General features: G+C 34.3%; 2 protein-coding genes across 2 annotated transcripts; both read left to right on the forward strand.

Annotated features, from left to right (window-relative positions):
* The first annotated feature begins 3,134 nt into the window (after positions 1-3,134).
* LOC115443900 (serine protease 7) lies at positions 3,135-15,891 on the forward strand. Its single transcript, XM_030169493.2, has 7 exons — positions 3,135-3,328; positions 7,318-7,526; positions 8,492-8,678; positions 10,890-10,998; positions 13,216-13,403; positions 14,827-14,919; positions 15,343-15,891. Exons 1-7 carry the CDS (start codon positions 3,277-3,279, stop codon positions 15,654-15,656), a joined length of 1,152 nt encoding a protein of 383 aa, XP_030025353.1. The 5' UTR covers positions 3,135-3,276; the 3' UTR covers positions 15,657-15,891.
* Positions 15,892-21,351: 5,460 nt separating this feature from the next.
* Positions 21,352-23,351, forward strand: LOC115443913. Its single transcript, XM_030169516.2, has 4 exons — positions 21,352-21,456; positions 21,796-21,969; positions 22,478-22,630; positions 23,154-23,351. Exons 1-4 carry the CDS (start codon positions 21,385-21,387, stop codon positions 23,331-23,333), a joined length of 579 nt encoding a protein of 192 aa, XP_030025376.1. The 5' UTR covers positions 21,352-21,384; the 3' UTR covers positions 23,334-23,351.
* Positions 23,352-23,911: the final 560 nt, after the last annotated feature.

Genomic DNA, 23,911 nt, shown 5'->3' on the forward strand with positions numbered 1-23,911 from the left:
ATTTAGAGACAAATCTATCGACAAATTATCGATGGTGTCATTAATATGGACTCGGTACTAAAATAACGATAGTGACGTTTATAAATATTGAAGTTAAATTTATATATATGTAGTAGGTTCTTCGATATTGCGTACTCCACGACCTTCGATATTAAGGAAAGAGAGTCGAATGGTGGGGTTTTAGTCGGTAGAACGGTTTATACTGGCGAGTCCGGCAAAAATCCGTAAAATGATTTGCCCGTGTTAAAAAAAAGTGGTTCGGTATTCCCATTCATAGTTTAATAGTCATAATATATTGTTTAATTTCTTAAATAAGAAATTACATTTTTATTCAAGTGTCGGTTTCGCTTACCTAGTTGAACGTTACCTATGATTTCTCATCATAGGTAGGTGTGTTTTGAATGTAGATAGGTTCGTCACTTGTCACATCATTGGACGCAAATAAGTTTGACGTAACGTTAAAGTTGCGACTTTAGACAAAGCGTATTAGCGTTACACATTTTCACTAGGTAATTGCGAATGACCTGATGTTAGGATATATTTTATGTCCGTCCGCATAGCGACCACCGTACACTAGGTGTTAAAACCCGCCATAGTAGCCCATGTAAGTGTGTCGCGTTCCGGGATCAGCCTGTGTTTACCCGGTTTCAATAGGTCGGTATAATTATGTAGACCGTCGAGGGGTAATCATCTCTCGTCAGTCGACATTCTATACGAATCCACTTCACGTACTATCAGATGCAGAGGGGTCACATTGCCGTGCCAGTATGAAAAAATATAGTTTTTAAATAGGTCATTCCTATACCATGATATGTATTCATATCTAACAATGTAATATTAATGTTCAGTGTCTTTATTTTAGAGGTCTTTTTTTACGTTATTTCTTTATATAAAACAATGCATATTATAATTAATGAGCCTCCGATGGCGAAGCTCAAAATCTAAGGCATCGCCGGTTAGGGATGAGGAATCTGCTCACAATACGGGCATGTCCAGCAATACTGTCTTCTGCATCTGGCCTCCGACCCAACGGCCAATAAAGAGCTTCTGAAGATGTTGGTCGAGGCTCTTTGCTATCAACCCATGCGCAGAAACGACAATCAGGAGAATAATTGTAGAGTCCACATCCCACATATCAGTAACTTCGTATGCCAAGTCTAAATATTTAGACATTTTGTCTTTTTCGGCCTTAACAAGGTTATCGTCATGCGGAATGGTGACAATATTAATATTGTTAATACATTAATATTACGGATTCCCGACGCAACCACGTAATAAAATGAATCATTCATCAGTGTTTAATGGGGAAAATATTATGATTATATAAAATATTATTAATCAAGTGTCATATTTTCCGATATTATTACAAGAGATCCCTTTCTAGCATTTTGATAGTTCTATCTCGGAATAAAACAAATTCAATGCAATTTAGATTATTTCGAGGAACATTATCTTTCAATTGGTACGAATTTTATAATTTTCACAACCACATTGCAAAGTCCTCGAAACGTCGAGAGAAGATTATATTGTAAGCCGCGATAAAATCCGAAAAAGAGTTTTATTTCGATGTCTAACATTCATATTAATATAAATCATTCTGCAATACTTGAGTACTAAGTGGTAATTGGCTCTTCGAACTCGCTTAGTGATTTGCTTACCTACCAAATTTTACCGCCAAATCTTGCCTAATGTTATTTTGAGAACTTTACCTCAATCAATAACTTGAAGAAAACCATTAAAAAATCCATGTTTTTTATGTACTTAAGTTTTAATTTGGTTTTTTGACCTCATCTGGCGACGATAGCATGCGTTTAAAAATCTTAAAATACAGTATTCATATTTTGCAAGGGGACTAAATTTAAATAAACCAATGTAGGAAGACACTCACCCATCCCTAACCTGTCAGCTCTCTATAACCGGCTGTCTATTAAAGTAAAGAATTTAGACATTTACCATGATTCCTTGTCTACATTCAAACTGTTTTAGCAAATATTGATGAGGTATAATATGCATTCTGATATAATAAACTTTGATATTAGTCATTAGGTATATAGAATATAGATTTATATTGTTAACTATTTCCCTTTTTTATTTTTATATGTTTAATTTTTTTTTCTAACCTTGCGCATATTGTGGTTGCCTGTTATTAGAATTGTAATTAGTTCAGATGTTTTTTTTTCTTGTTTTAGGTATTCGTTTGTTATATTGTAAATTCTGTTGGTGATCCCTAATAAATAAAATAAAATAAAAAAATAAATAAAAGAAACACCTACAAAAATGAATATAGACACCGTAGCCCACTGATGTACTAAGACAGAGAGACCGAAGAAAGCCTGTTTCCGCCCGCCGAAACCGCGTTACGGATTAGAGCGATATTTGGCACGTAGATATATGTCTCTAATTAATATATAGGTATCCTTTTTTTCAGTAAAAATGTATTTTATAACCATAAAGGACTGTTAACTGTGACGAAGAATTAGTTATTGGATCACCTTCGCAATTACATACATCATATTATGTCATCATAGTTGTTAATTGATAACACTGAAATACGTATAATTTATTTAAGGATATTGTGAAGACCCGGGTAAATCCATGATTCAGAGGGCGAGCTACATCAATGCTATATACTAAGAAACTAGTTATACACAGTTATGTATGACGTAAGTACCGATAGCAAATCAGTTTGCATAATATAAGGTTAAATTGAAATTTATTTTTAAGGTATTCTTATTATATTACGATGGTTCTTTTAGTTGATATTTACATTTATTTTTGTTATATTTCTAAACATCATTAGTATTTATTTTGTAAAAATAACAAAACCGTTAAATCTTTTTTATATGGTAAATTGTTTCTATTAAAGTAAAAGTGATCAAATATCGAGGAGATAAAATAATATTTTAATACCTGGCACACTTTTAGACTAAAATATAATAAGTTCTGTTCGTAAAACAGGTAATTATAAATGTTACGTGTTAAAAACTCAACCCAAAAAAACATACTAAAAATTCCTGATAAGATTTCATCAACGGAAATATAAAAAATAAGAACACACAAAGGTATTAGGTTTTTATGCGAACGCTACTTGATAGGAACAACAAAACGTATTTGTAAGAAGTATTTAACGTACCGACTTGACCTCCAGTATCCAGTGTAGCAAAGCGGACGAGCGAGTCCAGCGCTCTTTAATTTATTTATATAAAAATATTAAAAAAATATTGCATAGAAAAGTTGTTATTTATTAAGTTATGATAAAGTGTTAAAGTGAACAAAATGAAGAATCACATTGTGTTCATTGTGTTTGCAGTTTATTGGACATGTGTCTGTAAGTTGTTGAGCCAGTTTTGTTTCAACTATTTTTATGTTTTGAGGCGCCATAGCCAATAAAAAGGCTTTTCGAAATTGTACGTTACATTAAGAATTAAATTTGATAAATATATACAAAACCTGTTAATACGCGGAATTCTCGTTATTGTTAAAAGGCGTATGTTTTTATAGACTTGGAATTTCCAAGCCACATAGACAGATATCGTCATACTAGTAATAGAAAACACTTCCGATGCAGTTTTCCTTATAACAAAGAAACTCAACTTCGAATCCAAATTTAAATTTTATACGTTAATGTAAAATTAATATAATTTAGATAGATACCTGTACATAATAAAATCACCTAATCTTTTTTATGTTCACTAATGCGTCATAGGGTTTTTAGCATCGTGAGATGTGATTTAAACACACGAGCAGTTCAAGTTCATTTCAAATCATTTATCATTGACGTCTGATTGAATCGTTTGAAGGTTATTTCCTATAAAGTATGGATTAAGTTGAACCTTTTTACTATGGAAATAATGTCCACTTTTAAATATTATAATCGGTTTCGGTGGCAATCAAGATCCTTCAGGATAGTCTTTTATGTTTAAGAAGGCTCTCGTAGTCCTTATTCTAATGCTGAAGACTCTACCTGATGGTTGCTGGTGAGTCAATGATCTTTCTTTTTTCGGGCTTGAGGAATCTGCAAGCGGGATTTCCCCACTAATAACGTTAATATGCCACTTATAATAGGCCATTGCCAACGCGATTTGTCTCTACTAGTTGTTACTCGCGGCTTTTCCCGCGTGTTGCTGCTACATAAGTCTATAAATCACTATGTAATGATGCAGGGTACAGTCTAGCCATGTGAAAAATTTCATCTAAATATGTTGTTGTTACTGCGTTTACTTCTAACAAACGCCAAACATTCATATTTATAATATTAGGATGATTTTTGTTCACATAGAGTTCATTCGAGGAGTTCATATTTATCTTTTAGGAATTTATATATTTTGGATCAAAATGGGCGATGCATCCTAAACTAAAATAATTAAAATCCGGTTACACATTACTGATTTCTTGGCTGTTGTTGTTTGGCTTAGGCTATAGGTAAGCCAACTGCCGCGCTTTCTTCCATAAAACATACGCTAACCAGATTGTGAATGTTTTAAAGGAAAATAAATCTTATTTGTAAAGGTGACGTTTGAGAATTGTCTTGAGTGCTATTTTGATCTCAGAAAATATTGGATTAAGTTATTTTTGAGTTCAATTAGGTATTGCGTTTGTGACGTATTGTGTCGTACCGACCTACGTAGTATGCTATCTATATAATTAGTTTTTGCTTCAAATTGATTGCGATGAAGCGCTAATCACACATGTAGTGTCAATCAGGCTAAAGAAACAAAAACAATCTGCATCTTTAATGACGATAAAGCGAATTTATAATCAATTATTTTTTCTTCCTGTTTAAAATTTATATGACATTGAGTATATTATGTAAAATTTTATGAAACTTGTAATCTTGAAGAAATATCAAACAGAAAGTTGATTAAACAAAACATTAAGCATCTACTTTGAAAAAATTGAAAGCAGTTGGAACAATTTATCTATATTGAATTTAATATTTAATGTTCCTAGTATTTACCAAGTTATTTTTATAATCTACAACGGCAAAGTTATGTCATATGCACTTGACATTATGTTTACCGATTTATTATGCAGGGAAGTCCAAGAAAAATATAGTATGACATACACAATATCGATAGAAGCTCATAGTGCGACGAGCATTTCCACATGGCGATGATAAAAATAATGATATCTAAAGGTTATCAGTAACATGTTAAGGCGGTGCTCCCAGCAAAACTGCGCGCTACCCGTAATTTTAGAAGCTAGTTTTTCGAAATTTGTAATATATATTTTTGCGGAATAAAATGTAGCCTATAGCTATAGGAGAGAGCTCTCAGGAGTCATTACTCCTCCTAGTTTAGTCTCCTATTAGAGAAAAAAAAAATGGTTTACTAGTTTCTGAGATTAGCGCGCTAAAACAAACATACAAACAACTTCTTTAGTTTTATATATTAGTATAAATAATAAAGTTATTATTACTTTGGTTCAAAATGTTCATGATATGGATCTATTATTTCATCAATTTCATTATGAAAATATCTAATTAATACCTAAAACTTTAGATACGACAATATAATAAGGAATATTTTGGTAGTATACATTTTTCAAACAGACCCAAATTTAATTTTTTGTAGCAAATATTTGTAAATATTCCTGTATTCCTGCCCGTAACTCGTGTGTCAAAAATGTATGGAACTAATAGTCAAGGCCGTTTGCTCGGGCTAAGGCCTTTATACCAACACACCTCTTGCAGCTGGCTGCAAAATATGTTATTCAAAAGTCACTGTTTTGTTTCATTCGATTTTTACTTAATGATAAAATCATTAGTTACCTACGTTAGTTTCTAATGGTTTTTCCTTCTGGAGGTTAATAGGCAGCCAATGACTGTTAATATGAGGCAGAAGTTTTAGATCAACAATTTACAATCAAATCATTTTTATTGTTCAGTAATTCGAATGTCAGATATCTAATATTCATGGTAAAAGCTAGGTCAAAAGAAATTTGAACCGGCGAGAATGAGAAGATTAATGAAAGTGAAAGCGAATGAAGTATCCTAGAACCGACTAAAGTGGCAAACCAGTCTCTGTCTATCCCTATGGGATAATTATATTGTATTAAAAATAATGAAATACTATACATTAAATGAAAAATACGAATAAATTCAGAGAATGTTTTTTTATCATTATTGAGCACTTGTTTTACACGACTTGTCATAAGACATTTATGTTTTTTATTTTTTAATTATATTAGAACTATGAGGTTCTACAACAAATATAATGTCACATATTATTTAATAACTGTTCTTAGTGACGTTCTCACCGTGTATGTGAAGTCGTGTCTATACATTGTATCGAACTTGCTTGTATCTTCAGAGGCATAGCCAAGATGCTTTTTTACAATCGGTAACGCTAAAAGAAAACAAAAATTTGTGGTAATGACAACCTAACGATAAATATATCACTAGGATATGTTATTCATGTAACGTTAGCGTTAACGATTGTGGAAACGCTTCTTAAGTACGGCCTCTGTTATATTAAAGATAATACGATGTACTGATCTATACAGAGTATTTATACTATCTACTATTCTTGTAGTTATATTTTTCATCCATCGAAAATCTTGCTTCTTATCTTACATCGACTTTCAGAGTTTTCACTGACTAACTTTTTTTATCTTACTAATATAATATTGCGAATATTAATGAAAACGATTGTATGTTTGGATGTTTGTTACAAGTAAACTCAGAAACACTTGTACGGATTTTGATGAAATTGGAACATGCATAGACCACATCTTGGATTAACACATAGGCAACATTCTATCCCGGTAATTTGCTCCAATAAGTAATTTTCAAATTTTAATCCGGTTTTTGTAAGTAGATGGCGCTGGAGTCGTAGAGATGGCACTATAGATTGCCACAGCAACTTACGCATTCTTGTATCGAAAAAAGGTTTTCCTAGAGGCGAAGCCAACACCTAGTAGCACTTCAAACGAAGCAATTCTTATATTTTCGATCTCCACACTGAATGCACGTCAATGCAGGGATGTTATTCGTCGCGGCTCTAGGCTGGATGTAACTACACATTGAGGCCTATGAGGGCTAGTGAACATTTCCTGGCCTTCTCCCCTTCGCCCATCCTAAGAAGGTTCCTTTCCTGCCCCCACACTTCCTTTCCCCAGATATCCCCTCTTAAGTTTCCTCCAGGCCCCTGGAGTCGCTAAGCCAGGAAATTCCAGTATCCCAGGTTTCCCCCGGTATAGACTGCAGGATCCGATATACAAAAAGAAAACTCCTAGTAGCAAATAATTATAATTAGGTACATACGAGTGAATTTAAGAATAGTCTTAATTTTTTATAATAACTCTTCCTTTTCGCAGTTTCACAGTCATGTACAACACCACAAGGGGTCGATAGTAACTGTATCTCCCTTTACGAGTGCCCTCAATTACTGTCGGCTTTTGAGCAACGGCCTCTGCCTAGCCCCGTTGTTAACTACTTGCGCAAGTCACAGTGTGGTTTCGATGGATATACTCCTCGTGTGTGCTGCGGACCCTTACCTCAACAGGCCAGCAGGCCGCAACCCACGGTAAATAAAAATGTTAATGAAAAGTTTACCGCACAATCAAAATTTAGATGCAGCTGATCACCAAATTTACCTAAGCAATATAGCACGAAAATGTTGGACCGGTAATTTTATAGGTCATAATGTAGCAGCAGACTAAATTATTTTAAGCCGTGCTAGCTTCAACATCTGTACATATCTGTGATGATGTGATCACAAACAGTCAAATTCTGACTAAGAAGACTTCAGTATCGAGCAAATCTGCATGTATCGAGAATTCGATAGTACAATATTTCACGGAAGCTACTTAAATCACATCCGCCCTGATTTGTATTCGCATCATAATTGATGTCTTCCACAAGATTACTTTATACTTGAGAAAACAACTCACTAGGAAGTGCTCAGTTCCGTGCTTTGTACGACAAACTTGCCGACCTCATTTGTTCAAGTAGACAGGACTTTAAGTGGTGCGGGAAAATTTAATAACTTTAATTATAATGTAAATGTTTTATTAGTAAAGGTCGTTTGAAATCCTTCCTTTGCCTTGTATTTCTTAGAAATATGCTATACCATATTTCACCTAATCTGAAATAAAACCTACTTATTAATTATAATAAATTGGGCTGTTGGGGTCAAAAGGTTCTAGAGTGGAGGCCACGTAGAGGCAAGCGAAATGTCGGACGCCCGCCTACAAGATAGACGGACGACCTGGCTAAGGTCGCAGGAAGTCGCTGGATGCAGGCCGCTTCCAACAGGTCGACGTGGAGATCCTTGGGGGAGGCCTATGTTCAGCAGTGGACTTCCTGTGGCTGAGATGATGATGATGATAATTAATAATAAAATTATTTTAATTTCAATATAATTGAAATGCGTAGGCGGAAACTATCATCAATCTAATGCTATCAAGATGATTCTCCTAATACACCCTAATTAAGATTCTACTTCTGAAGTCGTATTGTAGTATACTAACAAGTTTTAAATATTTTTAGCCGGCCCCTGTACCAACACGCGCTCCACCTGTTAACCCGGGTGGGGTAGACCCAACTTATGATGAAGATTCATCACCAGCACCCAGGAATCAGTGCGGTGTGGACATGAATGGAGACCGCATATACGGAGGACAAATCACAGACCTCGACGAGTTTCCATGGATGGCGTTGCTTGGATATTTGACTCGTATGTATTGACAATTCACTTCTTACATGACAATTATTCCAAAATTTAGTAACTATTCTAGAATGTGATGCTGAAAATACTTCAAATTTCAATAGAAATTTTGATTCAATATACTGGTGTTTAATAAGTAGATATTCGCTTGCATTAGATTTGATTATAATTTTTTAACATACTTCGAGAGCACAGATTTAGAGCTATTTACCATAATTGATCATATTTTATGGTTTATGCTTATATTCTACCAGCAGTAATATCGGAAACAGATAGACTGCAAGTTATTCATATTGTGCGAGTGATCAACTTTTGAATCTGGTTTTGCGTGGGTATGCGTGTCACATGCATGTTGGCAATGAACTTTTGGATTATTTCAATACCTACAACATCCTTAATATGTAGCTCGTTATTCTTACTAAAAACATACAATATTTAATGACATATGTATTGACCATGTACCATTTTACTGTCATTGACAATATCTTGTATGTCATATTTTTTGTTAAATATACCTGTGTTCGCTTATTTTATTATTTGTAATACTACCATATCTTTAAAAATTTGAGGATTATCAGACATATTTTTAATGGTCTTTTACATTATTCTATGCTAGCTAATCTGCTTAACTTGCATGCATTAATCGAGACTGGGCCAGTTCTAAAATCTATTAGCTATCTAAATTACTACCAAATATTACGAAATAGTATTATTTTGGATAAGGAAAACTATTGACAAAGTAAAATTAAGACTCCAATTTCGTGGTACCTTTGCTTCTCAGATTATTATATTTGCGCAGAATTTTATCTCGAAGATTCGTGATCAATTTATTCTTATTATCTGTAATTGGTTTGTTCGTTCCATCGTTGATTATTCGGACTAGAGTAGGTTTTTTGCTTTATGTCATAGACATTGTTTTTGTTAGGTTCGCGTGGTACTCTATTTTTTATTCGTACCTACTCAGAAGTAAATAAATTACTATGATTCTTGACTTATTTATTGATTTGTTTTTTTTTTGTTATTGCTTTCAATGACGAGACCATCTTAACGTTCACCTGATAGTAAGCAATACGACTGCCCATATACAGTAGAAACACCATCCAACACCTTGAATTACATAGTATTTGGTTGGTATTCCACTGCGCTCGCCATCCTGAGGCATGAGATGTTAAGTCTTATTATGTACATTAGTTACACTGGCTACAATGTCCTTCAAACCGTAACACAACATTGACTATACATTGCTGGTTGGCGGCAGAAATAGACATTGCGGTGGTACCTACCCAGGCGGACTCTCAATTATAAGACACCTACGATCAGTAAAAATATATTTGTTGTAATTGTTGAAAATAACAAACATAATTGCGGTAATCAATTTTCATGTTATTCAAGTGGTGTACCTCCTTTGTAAACACGTTCCTACACTTGGATAGTGTTAATTGCATTACAATAGTTTCCGTGTCATCACTCAAGCATCATTAAATGGAATCACAGACTGCAAATATTATTCTTTTGTTTTAATAGTTATCAATCAAATCAAGTTAAATTACCAGAGCATCTGCAGGTTTTATTTATTTGCAGCTAGATGTAAAAACTCATAGGCATACTGATGAAATTATTTTTTTTTTTTAATTTATTGCTTTGAATGAGGAGATAAGCTTGCCGTTCGTTTGGTGGTAAACGATACGACCGCCCATAAACAGTAGAAACACCATCCAATACCAAGAATTATAAAGTATTGTTTAGTATTCTACTGCGCTCACTATCTTGAGACATGAGATGTCTCAGGATTATTAAGTCTTATTATGACTAGCAGTTACACTGGCTACAATGTCCTTCAAACCGGAACACAACAGTGACTATACTGTTGCTTGGCGGCAGAAATAGACATTGCGGTGGTACCTACCCATGCGGACTCTCACAAATATATGCGAGACCGACCACCAGTTATTTGAAATATGTTTACTTTTAAATGTATGAGTACTACAGTGCCTTTTAGATCATTAAATTCTTAAGAATATCAATGTCTGGAACCAAATTCATGGTCGACACAATCAAGAATTTAAATAATAGCGTCATCTTAATGCGTACTACGTTTATTAAGACTTATTTTACAATTAGTTGCAATAAAAAGACTTCGGTGTATTGTTCGCACTGGTAAACAACTTTAATTAAGTTTGGTTGATTTTCGGTTGATACAAATTTTATTATTCTCATCAGGTACTGGCTCCACTACGTATCAATGCGGAGGTGTGTTGATCAACCAGCGATATGTATTGACTGCCGCTCATTGTACTATTGGCGCTGTGGAGAGAGAGGTCGGGAAACTGTAAGTAATAATTCCATTTAGCTTATTATTTTTGTTTTATTCATTAAGGAAACAAACAGAACAATAGTACACATATAAACTATATAAAATAGGTAACACACAATCCAATAAAGTTTCCACAGACATTAGCACATAAAGAAGACAGCGGATACAAAAGAAGGAAATGAAATAAATACTAAACAGTTAATATACAAAGTTAAATGAAAATATTAAAAAGTACAATTTATACGCCCAAATAAAATATAATAATATAAATCTAAGACATTGATATAATGGAGTCTATAATAATAGCCTTTTTAACTGATCCTATTGAATAATGAAAGAAGTCAATGTTGGGAAACCTATCATTATTATTATTATTATACTAACGATGCCCTGTAATAAGAAGTTTAAAAATAAAATATTACAATTTCAATAAGCATTTTGATCTTGTACACAATATTTGGTCAGTTTCCAATTCATAAATGGTGGTAGTTGAATATATGTTATATTCGCCCGGATAACCACAAGGTGTTAAAACCCACAATAGTAGCCCACCTAAATGTGTCACGTTCCGTGACCAGCCTGTAAGTATCCGGTTCCAACAGGCCGGCTTAATTGTGTCAACTGCCGAGGGTCATCTCTCGCCAGTCGACATTCTATTGGACCTCACTCCACTTACCATCAGGTGCAGCAGAGTCACTTTGCCGTGCACGTAAAAAAAAATGATCCGTGTCTATAAGTTATGGTATAGTGTCTTCAATTCTCAGTATTCCAGAACAATGTTTTTAGATGGTTTTAAATGAATACATTAAAAAGCAGCGATAGCCTAGTAGCAACGATAGCCTAGTTGGTTGTGGAACGGACTGCCGAGACGAATGTCCGCAGGTTCAAATACAAAAGGCACACACCTCTGACTTTTCTAAAAAATGATGTGTATATTCTTTGTGAATTATCGCTTGCTTTAACGGTGAAGGAAAACATCGTGAGGAAACCTGCATACCCGAGAAGTTCTCTATAGGAATTTCGAGGTTGTGTGAAGTCTATCAATCCGCAATAGGTCAGCGTGGTGGACTAAGGCCTAGTCCCTCTCAGTAGTAGAAGAGGCCCGTGCCCAACAGTGGGACAGTATATAATCCAGAGCTGATATTATTATACATTAAAAACATCTAGATTGAGAGCATTGGCGATAGACAGTTATGCGTGTTTCTACGCGCTTCTGCACGTAAGCCGCCTTCGCAGTTGATCATGAAAACGCAAACATCCTCCAAGGAGTCTAATCACTTATTACGTACATGACGTTGACTATTAAGTTTTGCAAATCACTGTTATTACATATTGTTTACATATAAGGAAAACTTGTAGTTATTAGAAATAGTCTATTCAGGGAAATCTATGGTAAGTAAGATATTTATGAGTGAAGGTTAAAAATGTTAGCAAGTTTGTAGGTCATAAGTGTAATTGTATTCATTTTCCGGTATCTTTAGGTAATTGGGATATTTGTTTTTTATTTATTTATTTAAGAAAACTTAGACTCTTTACTTTAATATAAGTTTCAATTACATAACTACATAATGAGCACGATTATAATTTTAATGAAAAAGATTAAAACAAAGATAGAAATGACACCACGAGCTGTTATAAAGAATTGGTTATTGATTACTTTGATATAACACAGAACAAATTTACACTTAAGTTTGGTGGAAGAATATATTGAAAATATCCTGTCTTACTTAATCATCAGTTACATGTATAATAATTGCTTATATATTTTAACAACTTTTCCTTTATTAATTCGAGATATAATCTTCCAAATAAGTATAGGAAACCATTATTGAAATACAAACAATAACAGAAAACTTTGATAATGAATGTTTTACTGGTCGTAGGTCTCTCATATGTGAGAGTTCGCCTGGGTAGGTACCACCGCAATGTCTATTTCTGCTCCCAAGCAGCAGTGTGTAGTCAATGTTGTGTTCCGGTTTGAAGGACATTGTAGCCAATGTAACTAGATATAATAAGACTTAACATTTCATGTCTTAGGATGGCGAGCGTAGGGGAATACCAAACAATACATTGTAATTTAAGATGTTGGATGGTGTTTCTACGTTTATGGGCGGACATATCGCTTAGCATCAGGCGAACGGCAAGCTCATCTCGTCATACAAAACAATAATCAAAAACATAATTTATATACTATTAGATTATCTTTCTATTTCAATTATTATCATTTTCCAGAATAACAGTGCGACTTGGAGAGTACGACACCCAAAACTCTGTGGACTGCGTGGACGATGTTTGTGCTGACCCTCCACAAAACATTCCAATTGAAGCAGCTTACCCTCATTCAGGGTACAGTGACGACAACAAGAACAGGAAAGATGACATTGCCCTTGTTAGGCTTTCGAGACGAGCTCAGTACACATGTAAGTACTAAATTGTAGATACAGACTTACTGGCAAACCTCTTCGACCCTGAAATTAAGAATGAGTCCTCCTAGCCGAATTTTTGGCTACGGCGGCCAATCTCAACGGAGATCAGCCACGCAGGAGATATTATAGTGCACATGTGTTTGCGCAATAAAGAGGTGCACTCTCTGTTCCTTCACTCTTATAGTTCGGTGAGACGGAAATCCGACATGACTGGAGAGAAATCAGGCGTTGAACCAACGGCTTTACGTGCTTTTAATATACGAAATTAAGAATATTTGATATTTGAAGCCTAGGTAAGGCCCGATACTTATATACTACGAAAGGGATCATTAATCCGTTTACGTAATGGCATCATAAATACGATGGCGAATTCTCTAATATTTACTGCGATTTGACCAAATGAGATTCTATGGCATTGATGGATCAAGCTAATTACAGGCTTAAAGACTCAAATCCTTGTAATACCACCGCGGAAACAAATCTGGGGTAGTAGACACGATACAAGTTAACGATCGTAAAGTCTTAGCGATGCGATTTAACTGGTTTTACTTTTTTAATTGATTATGGGCATTTACGTAAATTCTATAGACACGAACGTCCATATAAACTATATGTTCAAAATCTTAAGTTAGAACTAAAGTTCGCTGCAGCGCTAAAACATCAATCGTCGTCTAACCAAGTTTTTTAAACATGCAGTGCTAAAGCGATTTAAATAGAGGATAATTAAAATGGCAATCAATACCGGATTGAAGTACACTTCAGTTGAACAGAGTGAGTGTTCAGAACGTTAGATCTAGTACGTAGTACATATATATCGATGATTATAAGTAAGTCAAGGGATGCGTCTCTTGATTCATTTTTTTCATTAATATACTAACGTATCCAGGACTTTCTTTTTTTTTCACACAAGTCAAATAAATGTCGTAATTTTAAGACATAAATAATCTAGCTTTTTAATAATAAATGATGCTCTTAACCCCACCTTAGCTGCGTCACCTCAGAGCTTGATTTAGCTACATTGTAATTTATTTTTTCAAATTTATTTCGCTCGAATAGTCAGTACGTGTCTGAAAAGAGGTTCATCAGCATTTTAAAATGCCAGTCATTGAAAACCCTTTGCGATATTAACAAAATAGTAGCATAGTAAATTTTATTTTTTATTCGATTGCAATAATAAGAATAAATTATTGTACATATTTTTAAAATTTTCTTTGTATTCGCATTTTTTGTGTCTATCAAGTACGTAAATTTTGCAAAGTATAAAAGTTTCAAATTGACTTAATATTTATAAGTAGATGACCAGTTACTGAGTGTTTAATGGCAGAATAAATTAAAAAAGAACCATAATTTAAATGTTAACGCAGTCATTCGGTCGATAAACTCGAAACTCAATATTACCTTTTTTATATTTTTTCAGATTATGTTAAACCTATATGTCTGGCCAACAACAACGAGCGGCTAGCTACTGGCAATGACGTTTTCGTGGCCGGTTGGGGAAAAACCTTGAGCGGTGAGTATTATCGATTTTATTGCATTCCACGTTCACGTTTTAAAATTTCTTGGAAATTCAATATTGGCGCTCACTTCGTTTGGGAATTACGTCAAATTGGATGTTGAATCAATAGGAAACGTTATTGATTTGTTTTGATATGCGGTTTCTGTAACTAGAATCATTGGAACGTTTATCGAGTCACTTTGTTTTATAAGACTTCTATTGCACTGATATAATCTTTAAGGAAGTATCGTTGCGTAATAATTTGATAACATCTTTTAGGTCAAATGTGGACCAATGTTTATCACGAATTATATTTTTTTAATAATTTTTATATTAATAATACTGTTTATTGCCGCTTCATTGCCTTGAACACGATAAACATACACATTATTTTTAATTTGTGTGAACTGATTATATTTTTGTTGTATAACATTTCAGGCAAGAGCAGCCCAGTTAAGTTGAAGTTGGGTATGCCAATTTTCGACAAAAGCGACTGCGCATCGAAATACAGGAATTTAGGAGCAGAATTGACTGACAAACAGATATGCGCTGGTGGAGTATTCGCCAAAGATACTTGCAGAGGTGACTCTGGCGGTCCTCTCATGCAGAGAAGACCAGAGGGAATCTGGGAGGTCGTAGGCATAGTATCCTTTGGCAATAGGTGTGGACTCGATGGATGGCCAGGCGTTTACTCTTCAGTTGCGGGCTATTCTGACTGGATTCTATCTACACTCAGATCGACCAATGTGTGAATAGTGTTAGACATTTGTTATTCTTCTTGTGTTGTGTCGTAAGTAGATTAATTAATAGTTGCTCTCTGACACGCGATAACTCAGTGATTGTGATAATCTTTGACGCTTTCTATGTTTACATGTTAGTGTTACGTTCTGTCTACTAGTTTGTTTTGTAAATAATTGAACTAATATGAACTGAAATGCTCAATTACATCTTTCATCACTTGTATTAAAAAACGTTATTTTTTATTGTTTTTTTGTTTCATTCATAACACTATTTCTTCTTTTATTAAGACGGAATTTGGATCTTTCCAGAAAATCACATAATATATTTCTTAACCAAATAAAGCCATAATTATGACTGTTCCCCATAATCGATGTCAAGGTGATTTTTTAATGTAAGAACTTAGATTTGTATATTTTTTTTAAGTAAAAGGTTTTTAAATTTAATTATGCCAATGTAAAATTTGTTTATTTACAAATAAATAATTTGACTATTTCAAGCACATAATGATTGAAAAGTTCCTGCACTTTAGTCGAAACATTCCCCAAGGATTATCCCAGGGTACGTTAAAACGAGTGATTACATTATACCGCCACCATCGCCTCACTTAACTTGATTGTCAGTAACACCTATATGCAAATGATACTTTACGGATAATTGAATATCTTTGTAGAACGCTCGATGACTTTTGGGACACCCTACTTAGTCTATCAAATTTAATTTGCATATGACGCAGTTTTAGTTTTGAAGTTTAGGCGCGTTTAACCGATTAAAAAAAAGGAGTTTATCAAATTAAGTCATGATTATGGCTGCTCCCTATAAAAGTATTGCAATACCTACTCGAAATGTTAATTTCATAAAAAATAATTAGCGTAACATTATCATATACAATAGGGTATTTGACTTTGTTTGATTTTGTACATTTTAAATATGTAACAGCAATTAGTACAAAAAAGAAATCCTTTTGTGAAAACAGCATTAAAATTTGATAAGAAATGAGGCAGTAATTCAAATTTCAAATATTGCTCCGTGTAGGAGATGGCGTGGAGTGGGGATATCGCTCTATCTCTTTCTTTCGCACGCAGCGTTATGCCCGCTGACGTCACATGCAAGTATTGCGTCTCTTTTCTGTTTTTTGACAACACTCCCCCTACTATCTTATTTCAATGGTTTATAACTGGTTTGCAAATTCGAAAGTTTTGTAATCCTCTGTTATTACCACGTAAATAAGAAGCACAATTGTTTGAACTTCATTTAAAAAAAAATACTAGATATAATAGTCGGCTTAGGTCAGAAGTTCATTCTCCAGACATTAGCAAAATATAATTTTAGGGCATTTTAGGTATAAAAATTATTATAACTTTTAATTCTTCTAAATTATAATCAATTATAAAACCGCATCGAGCCACTTTATAAGGCTGTGAAGAGTATTCCTGAGTCCTGGGTAATTAATAACCTATTAAAGTTCATTTTGGAATGAATCGAATGACTGCGCACTCAGTAACAGTTTCTGTAATCTTTTAGTTTTATAATTAATTAACTGTCTTTGTAAAATATAATTCACTTTTTATTTTATTTTAAAGATAGTATTACTGATACTACAAATTTATAGAATTCATAACATTTGGTATTGTTATAACTGTAATGTGGAATCTATATACTAATATGTAACGCTGAAGAGTTTGTTTGAACGCGATAATTTCGGGAACTGTAAAACCGATATTGTATTTTTTTTCACTAATAGGAAGCTATATTACTCTTGAGTGTTATGAGCAAATTTTATCCTAGGAAAATATTTATCCCGGAAAAACTTTTTACCCGGGCCGAGCCGAAGGCAAAACAAAGTATATAATAAAACGACGAATCTTAGGACTTACGGACCAAGGCACTCGGTAAGCATTCCTTCGTGCTCCTAAACAGAAAGCAGAAGCTTTGCATTCTCTAATTGTCGCACTTATTTTCATCCAATGTACTGCAGGATTTTTTGTCAAACAGAAAAGAAATCAAACAAAATTTACAGAACCTTTTATGTAAAACATAGACTTATAATATTTAAACCAATATATAATAAGAGCTAGGAGCTTTATTACTCTAAACTCTCTTGCTCGTGGTCCGAGATATTTTGTACCCACCCGAATAGCGACCGTACACGAGGCGCGATAGTTTCCCACGTATTCCTCGTACCGAGATCAGTCTGTATATCGGGTTCAAATAGGCCGGCATAATTGTGTCGACTAGTGAGGGGTAATCGTTTCTCATTCGTTGATATTCTATTTGTACCTCACTCTGCTTACCATCAGGTGTAGTGAGGTCAATTTGCTGTGAAAAAAAAAAAATTTAATACCTACAGCTTCAAAAACAACAACATTTATATGAAATAAAATGTATACATTTAAATTGTATAAATATTAAATTAATGACCGTCCCCAGAATTTAATATCACACAAAAGCATAAATCTTTTAGTAATATTAAAAATAAAAACCTGCACGATTTGAATATTTTATCTCGCGTGAAAATATCTCGCTCGCGCTAAACCCCGCTGAGACTGTTTTCAATTGGAGCAAACATGAATAATTTCTACCCACACAAGTATTTGATGTGTTTGCCAATATAGGTATACATATTTGTCCAATTATAATTTTAAGAATATTCTTGGAATATTCTTGGCATAAAATTGAAATAGAATGTACACACTCACACATTTTATTCCCGAAAGTGGAAGCAGAGGTGTAACTGGTGCACTCACTTTACGCCGTGTGCATTCCATCCTATGATATAAGATAAGAGGTGTGCCTATCGGCATATCGTGTACAAACAAGAGCGTCAGCTTCCTAGAGATTCTAAAAAACTTGCCAAATATAAAGCAACCAAAGTCCTATGACTGACTCGATTTGCTTGATTCACCAATTGCATTCCTAATATTCCATACGCTCAATTATGCTCTGCTCTGTTATTGTTAAAGCGGGAGAGGGGGGACTATGTGCTCTTGACTTTACCTACAATTCATACTTTTCTTATTCTCTACATCACATGAGGCCATCAGCTGGCGACGCTCTTGGGTACAAATTTCAGACTCCAGGCTCATACTGAGTAGCGCGAATCGGGAATCGAACCCGGGACCTCAACACTGCAGTCGTACCGTAATACAACTGCCACGGGGGCAGTTCGTCAGTCAGGCGGAAGAAAAATTTATGACCTAATTACTTATGTATTAGGTATATAAGTAACCATCCTAGATTTATGTAATGTAGTTAAACTACAATATTGCATAATTGCCAGTAAAGCAAACAAAGCCGTTTGAAAGTATAATGCTGGAACTATAATTCACAATAGAGTTGAAAAATATTACCCATAGCAAGACACTTGAATTAAACTAATAGGGTGAACAAAATGTCGAAAAAATATCGAAAAATTGACAAAACTAGAACAAAGTACAAAAATAAACGGTAAATCATAACTGTGAATATATTCATTTATTTCCCGTAAGATAACATATACGGAGGGGAAACTGCAATCGGAACGTAAAAATTACGACTGTTTAAAAGTAGGCGTCATTTACATAAACTACTTTGTTGGAAATGATATACTGGTGTGTTCACCCCATTTATTTGTTTTCCGTGATGAATTATTGATGTGTTCGATATCAATTCGTATTCCATAATGTAGTTAAATTGTTAACTTGGGCAAATCATTTCCATGGTTATTAAAGTAATTTATTTACTGGTGGTAGGTCTCTCATATGTGAGAGTCCGCCTGGGTAGGTACCACTGCAATTTCTATTTCTGCCGCCGAGCAGCAGTATGTAATCACTGTTGTGTTCCGATTTGAAGGACGTTGTGGGCAGTGTAATTACTACTGGACATAATAGGACTTAACATCTCATGGCTCAGGATGGCGCAGTGTAATATCAAACAATACTTTGTAATTCAAGGTGATGGATAGTGTTTCTACTGTTTATGGGCGGTCGTATCGCTTACCATCAGGCGAACGACAAGCTCGTCTCGTCATTCAAAAGAATATTAAAAAAAAATATGTTGTTTTAACTAAATATGATTTAGGTCTGATTTTATCGCTAGATAAAATTCATTCGTAGGTAACACAAACTAATTAAAAAGGACAATTGTCTGTATAAATATATCAATGTGTCTTTTACAAAGGCAGATTATAATATATTTAATCGAAACATTTTATGGTAATTGAAAAATTAGCTCGCAGTTTAAGTGTTTTTGATCGCCACGAATAATGACAGTTACAAATGGAGGCATTAATAATTCTGGTTTGAGAACATTTTCATCTGTACTCACGAGGTTACTTTGGAAGTTACACTCAATTAATAATAACTTTTGGAAACACATTGAACTAGATTAAAAAAGAAATTGCAATTAGCTAAAAAAATATATGCGGAAAAATTATCAATTATTAATTTTAATACATTGACAGCAACGATAATTAAAATTTTGTGAGAGCGTAGTAGGAAAAAATACTAAGAGAAGAATTCTGAGAGATCTTCTTAAAGATACTTTGTTGCAAAAATTTTATATCATTTTTACAATGGTGATAAAATTGTGTTAAAGTATTTGAAATGGACCGGTATATTTGATAAATCTAACGTCATTTATTTTTAAAAGGTGTTTTTTTACTAGTATCCAACCATTTTGGGAAGTTCGGTATCTAATATTTTGTTTACACACGAAACTAATGCATTTTCAGATCAATAACTAAGCTCAGTTTAGCTAAGCTTAAATAGATATTTTATAATTTTTGCGTGCAAACCTCAAACTTAGCTATGTATTATGTATTATCCCAGCTATGGGAGCTAAGCTCAACTAACTTAGCTAGTTTTTGGTCTGCAAACCACATAAGTTTACATGCAAATTTGTAATGCGAAAGATGTTAATAACAATAATAATATCAGGCCTGTATTATATACTGTCCCACTATTGGGCACCGGCCTCTTATACTAATGAGAGGGAATAGGCCTTAGTCCACCACGCTGGCTTAGTGCGGGTTTGGGTAGACTTCACACACCCTCGAAAATTCCTAATGGAAAATTTCTCAGGTATGCAGATTTCCTCGCGATGTTTTCCTTCACCGTTAAAGCAAGCGATAATTCACAAACTTTTTTAGAAAAGTCAGAGGTGTGTGCCCTTGGGATTTGAACCTGCGGACATTCGTCTCGGCTGTCCGTTCCACAACCAACTAGGCTATCGCGCACTTATAACAGTAATAAATATACTATAATCAAATGTGATTAAATATCATTAATTAAAAGTTATGTATAGGGTTTTTCTGCTATCTGCCCGGAGTCCAGACTGGTCCTTTGTGCCGGCATAATTGTAGCGTCACCACCTATCACATAATAGGAGTTGCGCCACTGTCTATTCCTTCAGGGATAAAATCGTGATGTGTGTGTGAATAAAAATTCGATGTTTTTAAGCTAAAAGAGATTTTAGCCCAGATTATGATATACATTTCAACTTCATAGTTCGACGCGTTCTTGAGAAAAAGGATCTTGACTGACAGAAAGACAGACGGACAAAAAGAGATCCTTTAGGGGTTCCTTTTGAGGTACGGAACCCTAAAACAACATGTGGTGTGCCGACATGTATTATTGTGGTTATAGCAAACGATAGGAATCATCTGTCATGTTCGAGAACAATAAAGATGTCTATCAAACCGCGTATAAAACTCATTCGTGTTATAAAATAACACTTATTCGATGTATCTATTTTTCATTGAAAATGAATAATGCTATTTTGAAGTTGTTAAGCGTATTGATATGGCTTCGTGGCGTATTTGCTGATGATTGTGAAGTAAGTACTAGAAAAATATCATAATTATATTATAAGTACTATCAAAAAACTCAACAATTTCGCAAGTTGTTTATATTATATAAATTTCCACTACCCTAAGATACATAAGGCAAAATGCTTCAAAAAATTAAAACTAAGTATAGCAATGACGACTTCTATAGCTCTCAAAACCAAATCTTTCGGTGGTCGATTACATCTGTTCTACTGCACTTTATCTTTAACATCAGGCCCAGTACAATCTTTACAATGCAAGAAAAACCTAGTTAAAAAAACTGTCTCTTCTTTCATGGGTAGGTGAAATTGATAAGACTATTTATTTCATAATAATTTATTCTTTAGGTAGAATACGAAGCAGCATTCAATGAAGATATATGCTCCTGCAACAATTTCGACAACAAAATAGTAAATTTTGAAGGATTGAAGTTGAGCGGTAGTGAAAGTGGTGAGAGTGACAGGCAAATGAGCATGAAAGGCATCATATCGCTGAGTAAAGAAATCGAAGAAGGAAATGCGGTTTGTATTGACTTTAGTTTTTAGTATATGCAACTTAAAGGCGAGATGGACAAGTCATCTGAAGCTAACCTATATCTGGGGTAAACAGTAACAACACAAATCAGAACTAGAAATTCTGGAGTTTCAGTTTTGTTGGGTTTGTTTTTTTATTTTATACAAAGAAATAACGAGATGGGCAAGACACCTGTTTGGTGCGACTGGCCATAAAAAGCTATACTACACAGGATTTTGAATAACTAAGGTCTGCATAGCACAAAAGAGCTTATTATTCTCAGATAGCATAATTTACAGTAAGTGTTTACTGTGTAATAAAAGAATATAATGATAATACTAGCTCTGGATTTTATATAGACCCTCTGCTGAGTATGAATCTCCTCTATTACAGAGCGAATTAAGGTCTTCCATGCTGACCTTAACCTGGTTACCTGTAAAGAAATATTAAAATGAAAATTGTTGTCATCCAGATCGTTGAATTCCAGCTGAAGCAATATATTTCATAATATTTCAGGTACAAATTGAGATTTATAAGGAAACAGATTTAGGCAATAAGGAGTTTGTAAATGGCGCTCGATGGGATATCTGTCAGAATTTACACAACACTGACGCGCCATGGTATCCTTTACTGGAATGTTTGGGAATCTCCGAATGTCCTATTCTTGCTGTAAGTATCATTTTAGTGTATCCTTAATAGTTTCAATGCAAAATTGGTGTTTAGGCAGAACAATAAAAATAACGTAATGTTCATCAAATTAAAGAAAACTGTGATGTAAATGTAAATGCTCCACCACATCACACTACATCATTGGCTGATGTTTCATATACCGCAATCAATACGATGGCCATTAAAGTTTTAGAAAGGATTGTCAATTGCAACAGGATGACCAGATTTTTTTGTTATGGTCTATTCTGTCTATTCTTTTCTGCTTATAGTATCTATTTAATTATCTAAGATAGTGAATACGCTTCATCCATCCAGTCGTTCCTTCAATATTGAAGATCGTGAGCGCAGTAGACCAAGTCGATAATCGCTCTCTATCTAGTATTACAATGGACGGAGTAAATAGTTAGGCTTCGTTTATAATTGGAAAGAAAGAAAAGTAATTTATTTGTCACAGATATGCATTGGTACAAACTTTTTATTTATCTCTCAGTCAGCATCACAGTTTTTATACGATTGCTTTCAGAAAGACTACGCAATCGAAGAACTATTTATATCATTGGACAGCGTCAAAAATGTAATGACCCATGAATTCTGTGGAGACTACGAAGTCCATTTGTGTCTTGTTGACGATTTGGAGACTCTCTCCTGTCACATCGTAAACCTGGCAATAGTGGAAACGCTCGGGGAAAACTGTAAACGCTGAATAAACCATTACAAGCAATTGTGATTTAATTATATTGAATCAATTAACCAACTGAATGCACAAACAAATGTCTTGATACGAGACTTTCCCACCCACCACTACAACTCCTGTAAGCCAGGCTCAGTAGTGGCACGCATTTTACGACACCGAGCGGTGAAGCTCGGCGAGTCTCAGGGAAAACTAATTTGTCATTATCCCACAACGAAATTAATCAAATAGAAAGATAGGGAGGAGTTGGAAATATTAATTTTCAAATTTCTTGGTAGTTGATTGAGGTGGAAAAATATATTTCCAATGCCCTTTCTTGCTATTTAGTGCTTAGTATTTCGTGCTTTCCAAGAATCGCCTTCACTTCTCGGTATCATAACATGCGAGCCACTGTCGATACTAGCTTATAGGAGTTGCAGTGGCGGGTAGAGGGCAAGTTAGTCTCGTAAACAAAATATATTTTATAACTGCAGGGTAAGTCAGTGGATCTATCCTACTAAAACATCACCTTATATCTGTTTTTTAAGGGGAGAGAATGTCACCTTTTTGGGTTCAAACTTTTTTTTTATGTGTGAATGGTAAGATTGACC

Source organism: Manduca sexta, chromosome 24, assembly GCF_014839805.1.
Source record: "Manduca sexta isolate Smith_Timp_Sample1 chromosome 24, JHU_Msex_v1.0, whole genome shotgun sequence".
Taxonomy (NCBI): domain Eukaryota; kingdom Metazoa; phylum Arthropoda; class Insecta; order Lepidoptera; family Sphingidae; genus Manduca; species Manduca sexta.